The sequence below is a fragment of the Schistosoma haematobium genome, chromosome 3, assembly GCF_000699445.3.
Source record: "Schistosoma haematobium chromosome 3, whole genome shotgun sequence".
Lineage (NCBI taxonomy): Eukaryota > Metazoa > Platyhelminthes > Trematoda > Strigeidida > Schistosomatidae > Schistosoma > Schistosoma haematobium.
The window spans coordinates 44,638,538-44,664,712 of NC_067198.1; the positions used below are offsets into that span (position 1 = coordinate 44,638,538).

The 26,175-nt window shown below is 32.7% G+C and overlaps 1 protein-coding gene across 1 annotated transcript in view; it reads right to left on the minus strand.

Annotated features, from left to right (window-relative positions):
• Positions 1-26,175, minus strand: part of MS3_00005862 (uncharacterized protein) — a 95,015-nt gene that overhangs the window by 18,639 nt on the left and 50,201 nt on the right. The window contains exons 7-11 of the mRNA XM_035729497.2: positions 19,313-19,893; positions 13,973-14,406; positions 7,158-7,572; positions 4,342-4,499; positions 1,372-2,235 (exon numbers count right to left, since the gene is read on the minus strand). Of these exons, the coding sequence (XP_035586598.2) occupies positions 1,372-2,235; positions 4,342-4,499; positions 7,158-7,572; positions 13,973-14,406; positions 19,313-19,893 (2,452 nt within the window). The remainder of the gene's footprint in view (positions 1-1,371; positions 2,236-4,341; positions 4,500-7,157; positions 7,573-13,972; positions 14,407-19,312; positions 19,894-26,175) is intronic.

A 26,175-nucleotide genomic window follows, 5' to 3' on the forward strand; every position in this document is an offset into this window, starting at 1 on the left:
AGTGATCAATCAATTGTTACTATCGGGTATAAATTTCAGATTAGTATGATATTTTCGAACAGTACATACTTCTCATATCACTTGACATTTATCCGAACATCAGATTTTATGGTATAATTGTTACTTTTAGGCAGCCGCTAAATATCTTGGGATCAATTAACATTGCGAATGTCCAACTACCTTACAACCGATATGAATGAATCGCATTGACTATGATGTCTCACTGAAACTACTGAAAATGATTACACTAAGATGATCAGTATGAGGATTTGTGGAAGTTAAAGTACTTTCACAGTTGAATTCACAAGTTGATCAAGGCTAGACCGTCATTGAAGACCTGGACGCACTAGATTGCCGTCCGGATTTTCATAGGTTTAACTTTAAATCTAATTAGGATTTTAATAAAATTCAACAATCTCCACAAATCCCCATTATGATAATAACCACTTGTTCACTAGTGGCTAGCTTCAAGATTGATTTTTTAGAGTTCTAGTGAGAAGACGTGACCAGTGGAGTCCAATCCGCGCCGAGTGAGAGACATTTATACACCTCAGACAATGGATGAAGGGTTGCACAAGATCGTGGATCGATTGAAGTGAGACACTAACATTGTTGAATGCCGGCTCAGTAGTCTTGAGCTCAAGTGTTCGCGTGCGAGATCTAAGATCCTGGGTTGGAGTTCTGTGTGTGGAATCGTGGATGTGCACTGCTGACGAGTTCAATACTAGGACGAAACAGTCATCCACTGCATCGAGATTTTCAAATACGGTCTAGCTTAGATAGACTCGTGAATCCAACTGTGAATATACTAAGATGAAACAATTGTTCAGTGCTTTTTGATTTTCAATGACGAAAATCCAATTCGATCCAAATATAAAATCATTTGTCATAAATACATCAATATAGTTCGGAAGCATTTCTAAGCTTTTAAATACTTATCAAAGTAATATCAATACAATAGCGTTTTGTTGCAGTCTTGTAGTTAAATTACACTCGGACACAAAATAGTTCACATTGTTATTATATGAGATCAGATCATGTTCAGTGGTCATTCACCTAATCAGTGATAACGTACAGGTCTGATAAAGAGAGAAGGTTATTACCTTTAGAACCATTATATAAGATAGTATTCAGTGGTTTATATTCGAAACTATAGTCAGCTTGGATTTGGTATCGGTGATAAAACACACCTAATTAAAAATAAGCCTATCATATCAATCATTTCGTAACTGAACCTCACGAAATCTAATTGGATATGATTTTTGCTCAATGTCTAAACGACTTGGACAACGTCATCGGCCACTGATAAAAAAGTAATTGATAACACTTGAAATATGAGGTCAAAACTGTTCAACTCTGACTATAGCTCACCTTGTGTTTTTGACGACTGCCAAACACTGATGAAGCAGATCGTTTAGTGCGTTTCCGTTCTTTATTATTGTTATGACTATTAATATTAGTTGGCAATAGTTTGTCATGATTATCAGCATCACTTTTTGGATGATTTTTCCAATTATACTTTGGTGAAGTAGAAATAGCCGATATTAATTGTTTATGATCTGTCACCTCATTATTATTGGATACTGGGTCAGTAAATGTTAAAGATTGAGAGTGATTGTTATCATCATTAAGTGATTTATTATATTTTCCTCGAACACAACCACTAGCAATACTACAGCTGCCATTACGAGTAGCAGTGTCAATACCGTCAGTATTATCCATATTCATCTTCTCCCAACGATAACGTACAACAACAACTCCACAATTGACAGCAAATACAAGTCCAACTACAGCAAATAGACCAAGTAAAATATACATACTCATTTCTAATGCAGGTCTTGAACTAGTTTTTGCATCGTTAGCCCTGTCATTATTTCCATTAATACCATTGTAACCACTGTTACTGTTACGACTACCACTCCTGCGATTCATGGATGGTTTATTTTTACTGTCTTGCATTAATTCTTTATTTTCTACATGATTAGTATTTCCACCACCAACATCAGATAAAATAGACAATCTATCATCTACATTAATATCATCAGAATTTATAGAAACAGTATTAGATAGCTGAGGGTTTTGTGAATTAGAGATTTTATCCGAAGATGATGATGATAATGCCGATGATGATGAAGATGATGAATACATTGGATGATAATAATCCAGTTTTTGAAATCCAGGAGCATCTTTAAATGCCATAGAACCATGTATATTGCCTTGATTGGTCTTACTTTCCTGTTAGATATAAAACAAACATACTATTTAGATATAATAAAACATTTCAGTGTCTATAATTTAACTTACGGTTTTATAAGGATTCATCAGTTGACTTTAATTCATAAACAAAGTGTTTTAAATTAATATAGAAGACTTTTAACTCAAACGGATAACTGTTTTCGTGTTGGAGTCTCTCATGTGAATGAGTAGATCGATGAGCTTGGATTTTTATTTGGGTTGATAAAATTAATCTCCAAGTCATATAGAAGTATAGTCTTATGATAATGATTTGAACAACGATAGACTGTGCTACACTAACAAACTCTATTCAAGTTACACTTAGTACTAAACAGATCGATTATATCATCAATTAATATAAGAATTTATAACTGTTTAATAATTTTAAATAGATTTCTTTAAAGGTAGTGCTGCAATTCTACACCGAGTTAAATGTAATTCCCACCAACAATGTTGAAGTCACTAACAGCAAACATCAATAAAACAGGAATATATTAACGACATACAATAATAATAATGATATTCTGTGATTAAATATTAAATATGAAAGCTCGAAAATGTCAATAAATTCCCATTCCGTTTTAAATTATTGTTAGCACTTATCTCTTAAATGTACATGAGTTATTTGCCAAGAAAGTCTCAGTAGCAGTAGGTCTAAACATACACAAAGGGAAAAGCAAGATTCTCCGATGCAATATAACATGGCACCAGTAGAGTCACATTTGACGGAGAAGATTTCGAAGATGTGAAAACCGTTACATATATGCGCAGCATCATTGATGAACATGATGGGTCTGATGCAGATGTGAAAGCGCCGATCGGTAAAGCAAGAGTAGCATATTTACAACTGAAGAAAACCTGGAACTCAAAGCAACTGTCAACCAACACCAAGGTCAGGATTTCCAATACAAATGTCAAGACAGTTCTACTGTATGGGGCGGAAACATGGAAAACTACGAAAGTCATCATCCAGAAGATACAAGTGTTTATTAACAGCTGTCTACGCAAAATACTTAGGATCCGTTGGCCAGACATTATTAACAACAACCTATTATGGGAGAGAACAAACCAGATTCCAGTGGAGCAAGAAATCAGGAAGAAGCACTGGAAGTGGATAGAACACACATTGAGGAAAGCACCCAACTGCGTCACAAGACAAGCCCCCACACGGAATCCTCAAGGCCAAAGGGGGAGAGGAAGACCAAAGAACAAATTACGCTGAGAAATGAAGACAGATATGAGAAGAATGAACAAAAATTAGATAGAACTGGAAGGAAGGCCCAGAAGAGTGTGGGTTGGAGAATGTTGGTCGTCAGCCTATGTTCCATTGGGAGTAACAGTCATAAGTAAGTTAGTAAGTATTTGCCAAGAAACCATATGGTGCTTTATTATATCAAATGTTAGATCCTTTGTAAAACATATAATATTACACTGTTTAAGTAACAAGTTTACGGTGTATATTTTGATTGTATCCGATAGTGTAATATAAAATATCCATTGTGTCTTATTTGAAACTTATTAACTAGATTTGTCTATAACTCAGTATTTATGCTCATGCTGAAACTAGCATATGATGCTTTTTGATGGAGTTTTATTCTCTGAGTTGAATGGTTTGGTCGTGGAGCTTTCATCTTTCTTCTGAATGACATCATCAGCACAAACTTCAAATAACAAAACTCCATCAAAATCATCTATCTGAGCTACAAATCTCCACTATCTCAAAATTATATAATGCTTATTACTTCTAAAGTAAACGTATTATTCATTACACTAATGAATTCAGATAGATAATAGCCTGAAATCTGAAGCTATTATTGAAACATTGACCAAAGATTGAATATATATGTCATCAAAGGTTGATCAATAGATATCCTGATTGATGAATATAAGTAGTACTTTTGAAATGATAACTGTATTCAATGATTGAGGTCATGGATGCGCACTGCTGAGGAGTTTCACAATAGGACGGAACGGCCATCCAGTGCTTCCAGGTTTTCCATGGTGGTCTAACTTCAACTGACTCATTATCTTAACCATTGAGATTGAAGTTGTATGAAATCAGTAGTTTTAAATAAATAAAAAAATATCTAATTATTTTATATTTACTTGTATAGTTTTTGAATTCAATTCATAGTCATCGTTACTTTCTAAGTATTCATTCATAGATAAACTATTTTTAGGAGTTATTATTTCACCACGAATACGAACATGTGGAACTAGAAGATTTCCACTTGGTGATGTTAGTCCAACTTCTAATATATCACCTAATTAAAAGAGGAAAAAAATGGGTTGAATAACTTATGATAGAACATATGTGTGACAATCGATAAGTAGCACAAAATTTAGGTTTTGTGAAGATTGATATTCATAAGAAATATAAATTTGAAACGTTGAAAGAATTAAATTCATTTGGTATTGTTTACTTAAATCTTTCCATTGATGTGTTAGGACTACAATGGATCAGTCTCTTATTGGCATATGTGCATACTATGTGTATTGCCTCGATATTGACTTAATTCGCAAACATTATAAGATCCAAGTAAACAATACCAAGTGAATTTAAACTTCACCCCATTGCAGAAGCAAGTGGCTATCAGGACTCAGTAGGTAAGTGGATAACGCGATGGCGTTAGAAGCAAACGGTACTGGGTTCGAGTCTTAGAGTGAATAATAACTCTGAGATGCAGGTACATCCAGTTGACCAGTCCCAAGTAGGACGAAACGCGCGTCATAACTGGATTCTACTGCTAGCCACTACCCATATTTGCTTATAATGCTTAAAAGAGTTCTTATGTATGAGACTTAACTGAATCTATCTATATAAAGAATTCGTATGGAATATATGACTATTGGTTTGATAAGTTACCATATGTGATTACAATACAAATCAAAAGTTAACTTTTATTAACTTTTAAAATAATTCGCGATTACAAAAACATATATTCCTTCTTTTAATTCGTTCGAAATTCACTTCCTAATACGAATAACAAGATAATTACAACCTTATTAATAATGATAAAAACGTTATACCCGCTGCAAAAGCTAAGGACTATCTGAAACTCAACAGATTAATGGATAACCCGTTTGATTGTTGAAGCATTAGATACTAGGTTCATATCACAGAACAAACATCAATACGTGGTACGCGTATACTCAACTGATGAGTCTTAAAATAGGACGAAAAATCTCTCATGAATTTCATTGCTAATTGCATTCCATCTATTCTGTAAATGTGATAATACTGTTTGGCATTTATAGTTTACTTAGAAATAAACATGATAAAAATCAATTGATTTGATTGTAACAGTTTTTCCATGAAATTAATAATTAATATCCCATCATGGAATAAAAGATCACAAGAACAAAGATTGAAACAGAGTAATAAATGGATTCATTTAATTCCATTAGGTTCATATCAGTTGCTTACAACCTAAAATATTTGAAAATCAAAGTTATCACAGATATTGACATGTGGTGCGTGCTATTTCTATTGATGTAAGTAGTATATGACGCGAGTTAAAAAACCGAATGTCTGGCAGCAGAAGATGAGGGCAGATCAAAAAAGGAAGAGCGCGGGACACAATGCAGTTTGTAAGGAAACGCATGAATAATGAAATGTGAGACAATGGATTGATGATTGAAACAGGAACAGTCCGGTTTGATAGGATGGATTAATATTGTGCAAATTCACGGTTTACTATATGGTTTTTCTATTTTAGCGAGTAACTCTGTAATTCTGTGCGAAATACGTTCGGTTGTCCCCACTCGTGTTCTGTTCACTAGAGATATACTTTTAAATAGGAGGGTGATTAATGGATGGATACATGTGTATCATGATGTAGCGAAGATTCCTATAGAGTTAATAAAGTCATACAAGTTTTTGTTTCAGATAAGTAAATAAAGCGTGAGAGGGAAAGTTACAGAACATTCAAATAGTGATTAGAATCCATGGAATTAACAAAAATCAGATGATTATGTAATGAACTTACTTGGAATAGATTAGTGGTAATAAAGAAAGATACCATATTGAAATCAGTCAGTTATGAATTGAAGAAAACAATGACAATGATATAATTTAAACTTGAGAAAGAGTTGAAATAATGAACGACGTAATAAATAGAAAGGTTTCATATTATCAGGGCAAAGAAAGATTTATTACTGTCTCCTTTTCGATACATAGATCTGGTTTTCGATGTTTGAATGCAATCGCTTCGGTAAATTTCAATAGATCGAAGTTTGATTGTTTGTTAATCAACTTGAAAGACTTCAGTGTATTGACTACATGTCCTGTATTAAGGAGATGTCTTGTGATGGCACTGCTGAATGTTTCTAATCCATTAGATCTTACAGTCTTCGGAATATGTTCTTTGAATTGGACGTAGGTTCTCCTTTCTGTTCTACCAATGTAACTGCTTTGACAGATACATGTGAATTTGTATACACAGTTGGTGGTAACATGAAAGGGATGCCTGTCCACCTTTGATCATGGTAAAGAACACGTTGTTTTGGACAAGACAATTAGTTTAACTGCAGTATAAGTTCTTGTGTATGGAATAAAAGATACTAAGATATTTATACAATATAGACAGGTATATTGATTTAAAGTTTAGTATACATGATGTTCAGCTCCATTAGCTATCGGGTAGATTTTGTTTAAAAATTCATTTTTCAGCATGTTTGAACTAATGTTCATGAACAAACACACCTTCATAAACTAACCTAGACACAATTTTAAAAGGTCAAGAATGTGTCAAAAGTAAGAACAAAGCTGATATACTAGGGAAGAACAACACTCTTCATAAATGTACATGAATAACAAATTGAGCTGATCAGTCAAGAATCTTTTCAAAACAATCTTATCAAGGACTCATGACTCTTGTTTTAGTAGAAATAACTTTATTGCATTTAAAGAATATCCTTACCAGAAAATTTGATTTTTCTTTGAAATAACCATACTATTGGACCAGACCAATAATTACTTGCATTAATTAATGTTATATTCTTTACGATTCCATTACGTAACATATTACTGTATGTTTGTTGATTACGTGATGTAGAATGATCACCAATTCGAAGTAAATGTGGTTTCATACGTACTGAACGACGAGATAATCCAAGAAATCGATTATTATTTTGTCGAATAAATGAAGATTTCGATAAAATTTGAGGAGATTCTGATGAAAAAATAGTTGAAGTTGGAGATACTCCTCTTACAGAACGTTGTTTTGTTTCTACTAATCCAGGTGAACTAGTTTCAATCCAGAATAAATCAGGTCGACAATTTTTAATTGATAAACTCATTGGAATCTTATTCTTTCCATATAGTCGTTCATAAATCTAAAGAAATGAAGTGATGAGAAATGTATGACTGAGATTTTTTTCTTAAATGTTCACATATTATTTTAACTATAAACAACAAAACGTCTATACAAGTCTATCACTACATGCTAAATGGTTTGAATTTATCTCATCTCAGTAATATAATGGTTACCGATACCTTTTCTATTGGATTGAATTACTCACCGATGGATTTAGATGAAATGATTTAGAATTTATTGTAGTGACATGGGTCTTATTTCAAATATTATTTGTAACTAATGTATGTTAAAAATTAAAATTCAGGATCTAATAAAAGACAAACAATGCATCAATCTGCTTCATTGTGATTGATTTTGAGCCATGTCAGTAAACGTTACCAATCAACATATTGATCTTGGTTATCTTAAAGACTAACTAGGTTGTTTTCATTAATGGATTGGTCTTACGTTTACGTTTAATCCTCCTCAAACTTCTATACAAGTCAAGAATATAAGTTGGAGTAGGCAGTGATTAGTCATAAACAAAACAAAACCTATTTACTTTAATAGATATAGATTCGCAGACTGATCATTCAATTTACTATCCTCAATAAAGCATCTCAGTGAACACGAGATTTCTCACTCAATCATTCCACAATACTCACAAATCATGTATTATAATCAGAGAGTATTATGAATAGGACTACTGTACAGTATATTCTCTATAATAATGTAAGTCATAAAAACTTATAGCAACTCATGTGCAATTGAGTTTATTCACATTTAATTTAGTTAAGCTCTTTTGTTAATTTATTTAAAGGATAAGATCATTCGTACAATAACAACTTATTTATACCATTGTACCTTTATTATTGTTGCAATTGTATGAATATGTATGCTTGAGCATTGCCTACTGCTTACGCATATATTCATTCTACTAGCCTTATTATTAGTCGCTTAATTTATTCAATAATTCATTTATTTCGTTTGTCTACTTGCTTTTTGGCACTACTCTTTCATGATTGTTTAGCGTACCTGTAAGTTTTGGTTATCTATGCATGATGCAATAATAAACTTAATCAACACTTTATACTCGCCTTCTGAATAATACACCATTAGGGCGTTATCTAGTGACGATTAGCAGGACGAACTGTATACGAAGTTTAAGGATTATATTGAATACCGACGACCACAAACTTAAACTAGTGGATACATTAATGTCAAACTCTGTTTTTTTTTCTATAAATGAGTAATGTTTGGTTTTATTATTGTTCTTTGATAGATTACAATATTACGAGATTTCATTCGCTGAGTACGAGTTCAATTGACATAAAATAACCAATTATATCAATTTTGTCAGCTTTCATCTGAAGAAGTAAAATAGGAAAAGATGATGGAAATGGATAGAACATACATTACGCAAATCATCAAACTGCATCACGAGGCAAGCCCTAACTTGGAATCCTGAAGGGAAGTGGAAAAGAGCAAGGCCAAAGAACACATCACGTTGCGAAATAGAAGTAGATATGAAAAGGATGAATAGCAACTGGAAGAAGCTGGAAAGGATTGCCCAGGACAGGGTTGGATGGAGAATGTTGGTGAGTGGCCTATGCTTCTTCACGAGGAGTAACAGGCGCAAGTAAGTAAATAAGTAAGTGAGTAAGTAAGTAAGTAAGTATCAATTTTGTGAATATTAAAACAAACAAAATATCTTAGTAACTGACTACAAAGAAAAACATATTGATCATTGATTCTTGAAGATATATATATAAGCAAAGATGGATAGTGGCTAGCAGTACAATCCAGTTTGACACACTGTTTGTCCTATTTGGGACTCGTCAGCTGGATATACCTGCATCTCAGAGTTGATGCTCACTCCGGGATTCAAACACAGGACTCAGTAGCTATGTGGATAACGCAATGGCGTTTGAATCGGACGGTACTAGGTTCGAGTCCCGGAGTGAACATCAACTCTAAGATGCAGATACATCCGGCTGACAAATCCCAAATAGGACGAAACACGCGTCAAATTGGATTCTACTTACTAGCCACTATCCATTTATTCTCATAAAGCTATATCGAAGCAATCCGTACAGGATGTTAATATGCTAACAAGAGAGTGATCAATTTCAGTCCTAAATAACAATGGGAAGATACAAGTGAAATAACAATATATATATATATATATATATATATATATATATATATATATAATTGTTTCTATCATTTCAATAAATTCTTATATACAATTTATTTCATCGAAAATAAATGTTAAATTTATTTTTTCCTCCTTTTTATCTATCAGTCATCATTTGATTGGTTGATCAATCCGTTTATTATTGATCGTAGATTTAATTAAATTGAAACCAATTTTGATATAGAAAAAAAAAGAAGTCAGAACATTGAAAGAAATTTTTTGTTGTAAAAATTTGGATGATAAAAATTAGTTTTTCTGTCAATTGTATTCTTGAATGTTGTAGTTGCTGTTGCTGTTGGTGATGATGATTAAGTTGTTAAGTTGAAAATATATATTAGAAGGGGTGTTGTGGAGATTGTAGTAATTTTAACAGTTGAGATCATGAGTCAATTGAAGCTAGACCACCATGGAAAACCTGGAACCACTGAACGGCCGTTTTATTCTATTGTGGGACTCAGCAGTACGCATCCACGACCCGGCCATGAGGGATTTGAACCCAGAACCTATCAGTCTCGCGCCAGGCGCTTGATCAACTAGACCACTGAACTGGTCGGTATCCAATGGTGTTAATGTCTAACTTCAACTAATCTACGAAATTGAGCGACACATCCACTAATGTCATCAGTGTATTACTACCTCACAACTGACCCGGTTGACTCATAATCTCAACTGTTGAAATTATATAAACAATATTGTTTAACCGATAGGTTTTGAGATCTTGGATGAGCACTGTTGAGGAGTCCCATATTAGGACAAAACGGCAATCCAGTGCTTCCAGGTTTCTCATGATGGTCTAGTTTAAATCGATTCATGAATTCAATTATTAAATTATCATAATATCTACAAAACCTCTCTGTGTGATTTTATTCATTTATTTAACTTTTTAAAAATTTCGAGTAGTATGTGGTGTATGAGCTGATTGATTTGTTTTTTATATAGTAACATTTGTTAGAGACTGATTTGATTAAGAGTATAACTGAGGATCAAATAGTACAAGATAAATTTTTCATTCTAGTATAGCGCTTCTTGGCAGTATACATTCAAGACAATGTCATGTAAAAACCCAGGATTTTCAGCTGTGAATGCTTAACTGTTTAGACTACTGGGCTGACTTCTTTTAGTCCAAGCCCAGTTTTAACCAAACCAATGGTGAAAACATTGTCACTTTTAATATGTCTGAACTCCACCAGCTACTACCTCTTTCTTGAAATTCTTGAACATCTTGAAAGAAGCTACTAGTTTATTTGTAGAAATTCTTTGGATATGCTTTAGTTTATTAGTCGTAATACTAATTTAAATAGACTACTTATAATAGCTTTATATGACAATAAGACTGAATATAATTATCTTAATAACATAATTTTAAGCATTATAACTAGAAGGCGTCTATGTGAAAGATGTAAACTTTTCATTCAAGCATAAAACATCATTATATACATTGCTTATTATCTGTTAAAATGGATAACATAAATAATGACTAATGACTGTATATTTTGCATATCATACTATAGTAACATGTTTTATTTCAGTTCCTGTGTTTGAGAAATCACATAAATCAAAAGAGTTATTTTGTCCGGTGCTATTATTTGTTATGTCTTTTGCTTTATCTGATACATCTATCTTTCATTAAATGCTAATCAGTTGTTTTATCTAACGAAGTATGTCACTTGATAGTTTCATTGTAATCATCTGTTATATTTCTGGAACAGACAACTGGGCTTTGTATAACTTATACAATACAACAAAACTACAAAATAGAAATGAAAGGAAGTTATGCAAAATTAAGACTGACCGAAAACTAAAATAAAAAATTTTTATTGAGAGCAGTATTCATGGAAAATGTCTTGATCAAGTTGCCATGTTAACACAAGTCTAGGGAACCAGATATTATATAAATTATGCTTTGATTTTAAATTCATCATCACGAACTCCGCCTGAAGTCCCTCCGGGGGCTACTGCCGGTCCCAAGCCTGGATATAGGAGGAGGGGCGGGCATGGGGTTAGCGTCCCCATCCCGTAGAAAACTAACTCGCTAAAAAAACGCAGCCTCAGCAGCAGTAGGTCTTAATATACACAAAGGGAAAAGCAGGATTCTTCGATACAACACAGCATGCACCAATCCAGTCACAGTTGACGGAGAAGATTTCGAAGATGTGAAAACCGTTACATATATGCGCAGCATCATTGATGAACATGATGGGTCTGATGCAGATGTGAAAGCGCCGATCGGTAAAGCAAGAGTAGCATATTTACAACTGAAGAAAACCTGGAACTCAAAGCAACTGTCAACCAACACCAAGGTCAGGATTTCCAATACAAATGTCAAGACAGTTCTACTGTATGGGGCGGAAACATGGAAAACTACGAAAGTCACCATCCAGAAGATACAAGTGTTTATTAACAGCTGTCTACGCAAAATACTTAGGATCCGTTGGCCAGACATTATTAACAACAACCTATTATGGGAGAGAACAAACCAGATTCCAGTGGAGCAAGAAATCAGGAAGAAGCACTGGAAGTGGATAGAACACACATTGAGGAAAGCACCCAACTGCGTCACAAGACAAGCCCCCACACGGAATCCTCAAGGCCAAAGGGGGAGAGGAAGACCAAAGAACACATTACGCCGAAAAATGGAGATAGACATGAGAAGAATGAACAAAAATTGGATGGAATTAGAAAAGAAGGCGGAGGACAGAGTGGGTTGGAGAATGTTGGTCGGCGACCTATTCTCCATTGGGAGTAACAGGCGTAAGTAAGTAAGTAAGTTGATTTAAATTATTCAATTGAATTGACAAAAAAACTTTAATTCCACCTGCAGCTCTTCAGAGATTATTGCCGGTCTCAAGTCCGGGTTAAGAAAGAAGGAGGGTTAGGCATAAGTTTAGGGACCCTATCCCGTAGAAAACTAACTCGCTAACTTGCTAAAAATTGATACTAATCAACAAAATTTGATTACCCAAAATTAGTGAATTTATTTTTAGCATAATTCAAATACCCGTTTTGTTTTGTGGTTAGATAATAATTATAATTTTCTGAATCTTTAATAGAAAGCTTTGATGTTTAATGAATAGAAATAAATCACTTATACCTTACATTAGATTTTTATCTGCAGAAAATATACTCCACATTTATTAAGTACCACAGAATATAGATCATTATGAAGCATCACTTTTCATGGTCAGGAAGATGACATCAAGGGTATTGTTTACAAATTGATTTTTAAATCATTAAATAGATTTTGTTTCGGAATCTCATTGTCTTATGCTACTCAAAGTAAAAGTTCTCTTTGAAACAAACAGTTTTTAGAAGTAATTTATCAATCGTTTTCTCTATATGCAAATGGTCATATTGACTAATTGTATAGAGAGTAGTATATTAAATGTCAAGATAACAGATATTTGGAAAGGTCTGGACGTTAAGTGATGGGTTTTCATGCACAGGTTACAGATTGTCGAGGATTTTGAGATATCGTTATTTATCAGCTAATAACAGCATTTTTTCCGTCACACGACAAATTTCGTAATGCTTGTGCTTGTTACATAACTTTTATTTTAGTTTATTAGTAATTTGGCGTATTTGTTGTTTACAACCTGGGTAAATGTTTAGTCAGCCTAATATGGTTATTTGTAACAATGCAAACTCAGGCAAGTGAAATTCATCATGATGAACTATACAGTTTATGTTTCGTAATTGATCGAGCTTGCCTGGAGGAGTTCGTCTTCTTATATATGCCGGAAGCACATGACGGCAAAGATAACGGCATGTCCCAATTTATCCACGATTCAGGTTACATCTGTTCGCAATACGTTTTGCTTCCAGGCAAACAGAACAGGACGCCCCCAACCAAAATTATCCCCAAAATGGGGAGATTGGGAAGTTACGAAGCAACAATCGATCCAACGTGTGCACTACAAGACAGAGAGAGTCAAATCAATGTTCTTCGCAATGATTTCGTAGTTTTGCTGCAGCAAAAGACCACTTAAATATGGGAACACCTGGCATTCGTGCAACTCAACAGACACCCAACAAACCCACAGTATTTGAAATACGGAATAACCTCCTCTTATGAGGCCGTTCAAGGTCGTTGAAACGGAACAGCAGGCAGATTTGAAAGGGTCTAATGGTTTTCCAGTGCTCAGACATTTATTGCTTTGTAGTACACTTCCGTTAAGTACTTTTAAGAAGAAGAAAAAATTTACTAGCACAACAATTAATTGTACTATTTATATAAATTACATACCTCAGTCATTCGATTCCATAAAATAGATGAACCATCAGATAAATGTATCCATACAATAAGAAATCCAATAGGATTACCCATTGTAATTGCATTTAATTGATTTGTTTTATTATTAAAATGATAATTATCATTATTATTATTATTATTAGATAATATTGACATTTTTCTATGTGTATTTATATTTGGTTGATTAAATTCTGAATTAATTGATCCACTATGAGTTAATTTACTACCTTTTAATTCAACTTTAAGTGAATAAACACCAGATAGAATTGGCATACGTTCTGTAGATGATGATAAGAATAAATTATCATTATTATTATTATTATTATCAATATTATTATTATTATTACTATTTGAAGATGATAACGTTGAACTTGTTCTTTGATGTGTATCATCCATACCGGATGAATGACTAACAGAGATAGAGAAATCTATTAAAGAAGAAAAAGGATAATTCATGTATTAGTAAATAGATTTTATATACGAAATCCATTTTAGTATTTTTAATCGGTGAATTCACGAGTCAATTTAAAATAGATTATCATTGAAAACTTGGAAGCACTGGACGACTGTTTCATCTTAGTATGGTACTGCTCAACAGTGCGCATTCAAGATTCCGCACACAGGAATCGTAATCAGGACTTATAGTCTCGCGTGAACACTTAACCTTCAAACCATTGAACTGGATCGATTGAAGTTGGACATTAACATCGTTAGATGCCTACTCAGTGGTGTTACAACAGTAACATGGTTTACGTAAGTAGTTAAAAGAATGCATTCTTACACAATAAAAACATCTATATATATTAAAGGGGATAAACGAATGAATGAATAAGTAATTAGTAAATTGATACTTCTTATTCATAAGAATTCCATTGATATGTTTAATAAAGTTTTCATAAATGATCATATTTTACATCCTCTCTGTTGTCACAATATATATGTGAACTGATGAATTTTTAAGTGGTAACAAACTTATTGGTAGATTTTATTCAAAAAATCTATTTAGTCATTTCAATAATGAATATATCTTACCAATGACAAATGATTAAACACAATGAAATTCACGCTGTTACACTTCAATTCTATGTTTAATTTATGCTACTTATAATAACTAACTTGGAATCCTGAAGGGAAGCGGAAAAGAGGAAGGCCAAAGAACACATTACGTCGGGAAACAGAATCAGATATGAAAAGGATGAATAACAACTGGAAAGAGCTGAAAAGAAATGCCCAGGACAGGGTTGGATGGCGAATGCTGGTGAGCGGCCTATGCTCCTTCACGAGGAGTAACAGGTGTAAGTAAGTATAATAAAAATAGAACAATTTGAAAGATATTTATTGTTTGGTTTTTTAATTAGTATGTTTTTCGTATAAGTATACATATACCGTTGGTAAGTACGAAAGTAAATGTCTCTGGAATTATCTTAAATACTCAATATTCAGGAGTAAATAGTTAGAATAACACAGCTTTCCATGTAGTGTTCTGTTGATTATAAAGAATACTTAAGAAAAGATCACATAACACTAAGTATTTACCCGTATACAATAGGTGTCCAAAATCGAAATACAAACTGAATAATAAACCTAACATTAATATCTTAGGTCTTCTGATAATTCTACTATAAAACGGACATTCGTAAATAGACCAAAATTAACTTCAATTTCTATAGGCAGTGTTTTATTGATAGAATTATACAAACTAATGATGGCATCTATCACTAAGTTCTAATGAAAATATTTGAATAATGGATTGGTTCAATGAGCGAAACAAGAACTCACTGATAATAATTCAGTCAGTCAGTTACAACGCACGACCAGGCACATTGGTCCAAGTTGTCACACCTCATTAGCACAGCAAGACAAACACTGGATTCATAGAAGCAGTTAATTCAATGGTGTGTTGTTTTATACCTCTGTGAAGTTCTAAAGTAAGATAAAATTTATTTTTTCATTGTTCAGTAATATTCTAATTGTTACATAGTTGATATTCGTTTGGGCGAAAGAACGATGCATATTGTTCATTTACTCAATATTTTATTTAACAAGAACACTTCAATAGATAAAATAAATTAACGGAAGAAAATACAACTAGTCGAAATTCATAATGAACTATACAGATACATTCTAGTTATGACGTCAATAATATGAGTCAATGAAATATATTATCCTTTTTTCACCTTATATATAAGTAAATTACTATTAGTATCAAAAGGGGTTTTGTGGAGATTGTAGTAATTTCAATAGTTGAGATCATGAGTCAGTTGAAGCTGGACCACTATTGAAAACTCGGAAGCACTGGATGACCGTTTCGTCATACTTTAGGACTCCTCAGCTGTGTGTATCACGATCCTGCCTCACGCGAGAACGATAGGTCCTGAGTTCGAATCCCGCCAGGCGAGGTCGTGGATGCGCACTGCTGAGGAGTTCCATAACAGGATGAAACGGACGTCTAGTACTTCCAAGTTTTCCGTGGTCGTCTAACTTCATGATCTTAACTACTGAAATTACTATTACATTGAAAATTCATACTTAAAAAAAAAACATTGAGATCTGTGCACACTAAATTAACACGAAAGAATGAAAGCGTAACAAAACAAATACACCATCGTATCTCTGAACATTAATCCTTATGGTTAATCGAATAATTAACGAAATCAATAATAAACTTGATTTGATTTAATCATTTAGTCGATACTAATTACATCATCAATACAAATTTAACTTTCAAGTTTGCTTAATAAATTTCAACGAATTTGACCTATACTTTTAGAATTCATCAAAATATACAGATAAAGCAATGGGAATACCAATTACTTAATTACTCACTTACGCCTGTTCCTCCCAATGGAGACCATGGAATACCAAATATTATCTTTATATTTGTATATGAAACATTTTCGTACAGTCGCTTAATTTACCTTTAATCTTCTGTTTAGTTACTGTTATGTTATGCAAAATTTTTCAATCTTCTGATAAAGTTGATTGGGTTTTCTAGAAATCGTTTCTATTCCTCATCGCTCAAAAACCCACCATGTGGATGTAATTTAGATGGAAATTGTTACTTCCAGGTCTCGGTGAGTGGGCGTCATACCATGAGCATGTTTCATCTACATGCATACCGGTAACCCAAAAGTTCTCACCTGTTTATCCATTGGTATACATAGAGGTATAATTCACCTGTGGGTAAATATACGTTACATCCACACCAGCAACACACGAGTTTTCATTCATGCAATATGTAGCACACATACAGATATATTCATCCAGCTGTAAGGGTAGATGGTCACTGCTGCCTGAGAACGTATTTGATACAACGCATTACATGCATATCACTGTTACGATGGCTTTCGCCTCTGCACTTCATGATATACAACTGAGCATAAGCACTTTTTCAAGGAAGCTTGATGATCACCTATCTGAATTTTTTGCTGCCATATATTTTCATTATATCCTCGATCTGAAAGACAGAAATATTTCAGCCTACGTTTTTGTGCTAACTCACGAGTGTACCCATAGCATATACCTACATGAACAAACCACACTAGTCCAGACTGATGTAATTCATGTACATAATCATACATATCAGGTAGCACCAAAAGACTTTTAGAGAGCCTCGAGAATAGAAACCGTTTAATCTGATTTACAGCTGAGTGATGGATTAGTCCGATCTCTGTCGACTGTCTAAGATAGCTAACAAAATTGACCCTACTACCCAATAGCTCCGCGAGGAGGCCCTATGTTGGATTTTATTTTCACTTCGATGGTAATATGTATGTATATATATATATATATATATATATATATATATATAAATATATATATGCGTCGTTGGATGCCCTCTCAGTGATCCAGAAACTGAGCGTTCACGCAAGAGAACAGAGATCCTGGATCTGATCCTCGAGTGAGATGTCTCAGATACAAACCGCTGAGGATTCCCACCCTTAATGGGATGAAATCGTTATCCGGTGTCTTATATCCGAACGAGAATAAATAAATAATAACCATTAGGAATTATTTATGAACTAATATTGTGTGTATATTCTTATTGTTTAACTCTTAAGTAACTATATTATATATATATTCATATTTCTTTCATTATAAGCTTTTATTTAACCTGTTGACTGTTATCATATAATTCACTATTCTTGAAATATTCCTAATTTATTAGTAACAGTCACGTTTTGGCTTCATCTTGCATAATTGTTACTTTCTATTCATGATTTGATGCTGTCTGGTTTATTTATATATAAACCCAATATGTCTAAAATATATGATTTGTATTGCGGAGGCTGATACTGACATTCCGGACTAAACTGGCTGGGTTTGAAGAGAAGATATTACAGTGAGACTATAATTTATGGAGGATATTTAGGCGACGCTAGACCGACTTCGAGAGTGTTCACCTAATAACCATAACCGAATGAGGGTTATAAACGTGATTTAGGAATTAGAGTTATGATTTACGGTTGATGGTTAAGGTTAAGAATTAGATTTAAGATTTTCATCACGAACTGACATCAGCTATGACGCTAAAACTCTATTTAACTAATTTGGAGAATGAATCTGTCTCAAAAATTCAAGACTTGTTATCCCAAATTGGATTGGTTTGTCCATAAATTATAATCTCACCGATATTACTCTCAGTGAACTAATAAGAACTCTAGGGTATTCGTGTCGATTTAGACGTCATTATTCTGATCGTATAAATTGGTATCTCTAGTTAACTGTCATATCACATGAGTTGATTAGTCGAGCATAAGGAATTAATACATTACTCTCAGCTTTTCGGTAATAATCTATCTAAGATCATTTTATAATCCCAACTATGAAAATATAATACAAACATTACAATGAATCTAAACATATTCTCCAATTTTTTTTATATCTCGTAATCACAACTGATTGATCACTGGGTGGTTAGTGATCAATGTCATGCTTGTCTAGTGCTTATTAGTGCAGATCAAATGCTATCGATCATGTTGCAATGTGGCCACTAGTCTAGGTGACTCGACACTGCGGGCACTATGTATTGAGATTTAGATGGTGGTTGGAGGTAGTCAACAGGAAACCCTGGACCCTGGTTTCGTGTTACTTGGTACTCGTCAGCAAGGTGTACTTGTAATCTTGAGAGAACTGGTGCTCCCTGACAGATTCGATTCCGTGTCACCCAGCTTCACAGTTAGAGATATTACCACTAAGCTATCCGGGCCGCGACCGAGTGCCAAGTAACACGAAACCTGGGTTTCCTGTCGACTACCTCCAACCACCATTTAATTTTATATCTCATCCTAAGATAATAAAAACAAACAAACAAAACAGATTCTATAAACTAACCTGTTACTAATTGTGCAGATAATCCAACAGGCCATATACTTGTTTCATCTGTAACATGAACAGTTATACTTGGCTCTTTAAATTGTTCATCATTTTTTAATAATAATGATTGATTATCATTATGTAATTGTATTGATGTATGATCTTTTAATTGTTTTATTAAACCTGGCGGTATAAATGTATTTAATAAATTTCTATTAATTGGTGATAAATATAATTTAACATTACCAATATATTGTCCAATAATCCATACACGTAACGGTTTAATAAATTGATTCGAACTGAATGATGATAATGATGAAGATAATTTAGAAGATAATTGATTGGTTAATTTCTGATTATAATGATTACCTATTTTAATTAAACGTATTGGTAATTGATAATGATTATTGATTGATTGATTAATATTGATTAAATAATTTTCATTAGAATTTTTTAATAAATTATTATTATTGATTAAATTTTCATGAATATATTCTATACGTAAACGATGTATTGTAAATTCAGTGACATCAACATATTGATTAATACGTCCACCAAGTACATCTTTATCATGTAAAACAGAACTAGCTAAAATAAATCTTTTTAAAAGAAAAGAAAGAAAAAGAAAAAAATGAGAAATAATTCAGAAATTGTATTATAATTTATTTAAACACAAAGAGGCATAAGTCACTTGATTTCTGTAAGGGCTAGAATATTGTTCAAATGCCCAAATCGAAGTAATTGATTTACTTAAGTATCCGTACTCGGAAAATTTGACCTAAATATCGGATACACAAGGTAGTGGAGCAAAGTAAGGAGGTGAAGTGTTATGATAGCCATTTGTTCTATGAGGATACTGAAGCACATGTATACCATTGGTTTGAAATCAGAGTATTCCAACTCCTGTCGGTGAACTCTTCGTGTTCATCAAACCGATTAAAGAGCCGAATATTCACTTTTTGTCCTCTAAGTTTCGTAGACAACACTCTCACCACGAGAAGGCAGTGACTAGGACTTAACTGGCAGTGGTTGTATGTACGTGGATACGTGAGAACAAAATTAAAAATAAATAAAAAAGTATGTTAAAAAATATGTGAATAGTTTGTTGTTGTTATAATGAAGAATCATTTAAAAAATAAACATATGGTGAAGAACATCTGTTCACATTCACTATACAAGGATTATCTTAAATGTTTAGTTATTACATTAAGTATAATACAATAGTGAATAGCTTCGAGGGGTATTTCGTGGAGTTCTAGTGAGAATTAATGACCAGCGGAGTTCAACTGGGTCAGTTATGAGATAGTAACTCACTGAAGACAACGGTGAATTTGTCACCCAATTTCGTGGATCGGTTGAAGTTAGATATTAACACCGCTGGATGCCAACCAACTCACTGGTCTAGAGCTTAAGCGTTCACGCGCGAGACTAATAGGTCCTGATTTCGAATCTCGCGAAGCACGATCATGGATACTCATTGCTGAGGAGTCAACATGTGATTTCGTAACATATCTGAGTAGTTTTGTTTTGTTTTTTTTATTATGAGTAAGTAAAGTATGTGAGATAATTTTTTAAATGATATTTCAACGAGTTCATGATAGTTTATATTTACGAGATAAAAGTATTTACACATTTATTGATAACTTTTCACTCCTGGAAACTTCTGGAAACATAGCAAAATTTAACTACAGATTAACTAATCATTTAATCAATGTAACGTATAATTCAAGAAATATTTCAGAGTTTAAAATGCTCTTTCTACTAGCTTCTAATGACTTTCAGCGATTTCAACTATTTCTGAATTAAGTCAATTTATAGTACAATAAATTACACATTGTATGATGTGTCTTCAAAAAAAGCATCTATTTAATGACTATAGAAATCTTTATATCTAATTCCTGTACAGATTTTAAATCATTTTCGTCGTAAACTAATTTTTTTAAGAAAAAAGAACATTGAATTTAATGTAAATCTCTATGTGTGGTTACTATGGTTACTATGGATCTTTTTTACATTTGAAAATAATATATATTTCAATTACGAACTGATATCAGTTGAAAATAAAAACACATTGATGTCAAAAGGAAAGAATAGTTTAGCCAACATTTTTATCTGAGTTTTAGACTTTTCAATGACTAAACTAATAATCCAGATTAAAGTAGTTGTGTATATTGACCTTTTCACTTATCTTAGAAGTTTTGTCAGTTCGGATACATTAGCATCTATTGAAATCTAGACATTAATTTAGAAACTCGCTGAAGTTTGATTAACTTTTATTGGTGCAAATATATTCAAGCTTCGTTGTAAAGTACTAATACTTTGCAAATAATCTTATCTATACCCTGATCTTTTCTACTGATACTGATGCTACTATTGCTATAGTCACTGTGATATTTATTTTGATCATTTCATTTTATTCTTCTGATGGACTGTGACATTTTGAACAGATGCATACTGTTGTAACTTTAAGTTCGACTAATTATCACGTGACCTATCCACCAATCGGAATACGACTTATACAATTTAAGCACTGTGCCGAACCAATGACATTCGACCAGTATGAGCAGGCTAACTTTCTTAATGGTCATTTGTCCTCTTAGCCCTTCAAGTTGAGTCCAGAACGTCAATAACAGCTTCTACTATACGAATAATTTATTTCAAATATACTTGATTTATATACCAGACAAAAAGATCGCATCACACTATAAAATAGGAAATAACATTTACACAAAATCAAGCCAAAAAGTAGCTGTCAATGTGGGAGACTGTAATCAATACACTGAACATAGATTAAGAACAGTCAATCGTATAATAATGATCTATAGATCAAAACGAAGCTTATGATAATAAGAATATAGATATACATAATCTGGTTACTGACCAGTAATACAATAGGTTCATTGATAGTTCTCATAAATCACCCGTAATTTATTCATCACTAGGATACAACACATACATTTGCCAAATTTTACATTGTTGACTGCTAGACTAACTTGTGACTTTCATTTTTTGTACGGGATCAAATTTAAAACAATAATAGTATAACATTAAAACAAACTAAACAATATCGATTTCACTTTTATGAATGGTGTAAAATAAAATTCCCTTCAACGATTATACAAAAACTGAACAACTATCTAATTTGACATATTTCTGAACTAGGTTTCTGACACTGAACACAAATGAAAATCAATTTGTATTAATATCAGAAGGGGTTTTTGTAGAGATTGTAGTAATTTCAATAGTTAAGATCGTGAGTTGATTGAGGCTAGGTCGACATGGAAAACCTGGAAGTACTGGATGACCGTTTCGTCCTATTGTGGGACTCCTCAGCAGCGCGCATCCACAATTTGTAATAATTCAAAAATGAAAATATTTTTCATTATGTTATGACAAATGATGTTATTTAATAATCTTGGATATAGTACTTTCGAACTTCCATTGACGAATAACTGTGTCTAAACATGATTTTTCAAAACTAACTCAGTCGTACATACAGTTAGTGAAATTCATGATCAAATCTAAAGATTTATTTGGCTTCTATTTAATGAACATATCACTAAACAGCGAACTTTGTAATCTGATATGTACTTCATTCAATTTGGTAGTACCGTAAAGTAATTTCATACTAAATTATCACTTATGGAAATAAAACTATATTCAAATTATAACAATCTCTTTTTACAAAGTACATATGCAAATAGAAGGTTTAATTACATATGCAACATACAAACCTTATTTAGTGATATCTAAAAAATAAGTTAGTACATTAGCATATAACTTAAGTCTAAGGTTTTTTACTGACTATCTCAAATCGCCTAACATCAAAATATTGGGCATATGATGTCAGGTCAATTTTACTAATAACCACATTGCAACACAATCGTAGTAAAAATTCGAATAACATCGTCTTAATCATTATTTAGTGGTTAACCACTATAAAAATAATTCATTTCAACAGGAGGTTATTTTAGACACTCTTAACTTGCGTATAAGATCATAGATTATGAAAGTAGACAACCCAACTTCTAATCACACATGAAGCATCATTTTCTCCAAGATTTTAAATACGTCTTGTTACCAAATACCATTGAGTATGAAACCTAAAAACCAAGGTATCGTACATTTTCTATCCAATCACATAGAAATATCTAGGAAAAATAAAAACAACCTACTGATATTCATTCAAATCCCTTTTTTGGATCAAATTATTTTTTTCAAGAATTAGTATCCATGTTCTTTGATCTATTTTTCATAAGATAACTCATCCTTTAGACATAATATTAGTTTTAGTATTATTCTATCCTATCTCCTATATGTTTGATTATTCTTGTCAGAAATAGAAATAAACAACGAACTGTCAAACAGATTTTTTAAAAAAAACAAGAAAGAATTCATTCAAGAAAGTTAAAAGATGTATTCATACTAATCGATAGATTTAGAAGTAGACATTCGATATGTATGCTTGTCATTTTAGTCGTTATGTGGTATATATACATATATATATATATATATATATATATATATATATACATATGTGTGTGTAGGCAGTGAATCCATGTAGTCAACATCGAGGTTGGCATAAACCAATACAAATTTCTTGTCTCTATACACCATTTCTACTCATCAAATTTAAAATTATGCCTAATTTGTATTTTTGGATATTTATGTGCGTGTGTGTATATGTGGATTTCCTAGAATATTGGTCTTATTACAAAACCATATGAGAGAGAAATTTAAAGAGTTACTTATTATTAGTATAGTTACTACTGTTATTATTATTATTATTATAACTGTTCCATATTACTAAGGAGCAAGTAGAAGAGTAACAAATCAATGAATTGATGAATAGTTATCGATAAATATGTATATATATATATATACACACATTAATACATTGTACTCTTTATGTTTATATTCACATACAGACATAGATGTATATATAGTGAGATAGATTTGAGAAAGCATGAAATGAGAGATAACCCAAATGAAAAAGAAATTTATGTACACACACACACACTAACTAACAAAGAGTGTGGAAAACTAGTGAGCCAGGGTAAAAATTTTGATGTTGAAAATATAATAAATTATATAATATTGGAAAAAAGAAAGAGAACATATTTCGATGCAATGTCAAACAAAAGAGGAACTATTCATTTGATGATTAGATTTAGGTTTATAAAGGAAACTGAAACAGTAATAATAATGATAATGATAATAATAATTCACGAATATTTTAACTTCTGTTTTGGTAGAACATAATACTTAAGACTATTGTTCGAACAATTTTGTTTAAATTTACTATTTACATACTTACTTAGTTACACTTGCTACTATATGTGGAGGAGTACAGACCACCCACTAGCATTCTCCATCCAATATTGTCCTTGGTAATCCTTTCCAGTTCTTTCTCGTTTTTATTCATCTTTTTCATATTTGCTTCTAGTTCTCGATGTAATGTGTTCTTTGGCATTCCACTTTTCCTTTTTCACTTCAAGATTCTAAATTAGAGCTTGTCTCGTGATGTAGTTTGATGATTTTCATGATGTATGTCCTATCCACTTCCAACGTGTTTTCCTAATTTACTCTTCAGGTGAGAGCTGTTTTCTGCTCTCTCAGTAGGCTGGTACTGATGAAATCTGACCAACGGACATTCAGTATCTTACGTAGACACGTGTTTATAAATACTTATACATGTTTGATGATGGTTGTAGTAGTTCTCCACGTTTCAGATCCATACAGTAGAATTGACTGTCTTGACGTTCGTTTTGAAGATTACGACTTTGATGTTGGTTTACAGTTATTTCGAGCTCAGTATGTTCTTCAATTGTAGGAATGCGGCTCTTGCTTTGTCAATCCTCACCTTTATGTCCGCACCGGATCCTCCTTGTTCATCAATGATGCTGACCAGGTACATGAGAGATTCCAAGTATTCCAGAGTTTCTCCATCAAGTGTGATTGGTTTGGTGTATTTGAGGATGTTGGTTTTCCTTTTGTGTATGTTGAGGCATACTGATGCAGAGGTTGCTGCTACATTAGTTGTCTTCATTTACATTTGTTGGTGTGTAGGGGATAGGAGGGTCAGGCCTTCTGCAAAGTCCAAATCTTCTAGTTGATTCTGGGCTGTCCATTGTATTCCGTGCTTTCCCTCAGATGTCGAGGTCTTCATAATCCAGTCAACCACCAGAAGAAAGAGAAAGGCGGAGAGTAGACAACTTTGTCGGTTTCAGTATATTAGCGATCACCTAGAATAAGTGTATACCTATTCTAAGTTTAATTATTTATCACTGAAAATTATTTACTTTTAATTTACCATTTAGTTTTACATTATCGACTGACTTAGGTAAGATAACTAGAAAACATTAGACAACTTTTGTGCTTTATAATGAGACTCCTCAGTAATTTACAATCTTAACTTCAGTCAATTCGAAATATTGTTCCATTATCATCTATAAACTTTTGAACTAAAGAAAATCACTCTTGATTGTTTAAAATCTAAGTGTTCACAGTTAAACAATTATCAATTCTCAGTAATAGGTATACACCTAATCTAGGTGATCGCTAATACATTGAAATTCTAGAGTTAGAAAAGTGTACAATCGATAAAATTGTTAGAATTGATCACATAATTGTCCTTATATACAAACGGTAAAAATTCGGACAACATAAGACATTTCAAGAGAATCAAGTGAGGATTATTGAAACCAAGTAACCGATATAAGAGGAAATAAAAAACAAACAATATTAGTCAATGGATCATACGTAGTGTATAATCTGACACATATAAATCGGTTTAACCTTCCATACTACATTAACTGAGCAAGATGAAATTAGTTCACGACAAATTCTAAAATAGTTTGAGTAGTATAAGCAGTAATAGA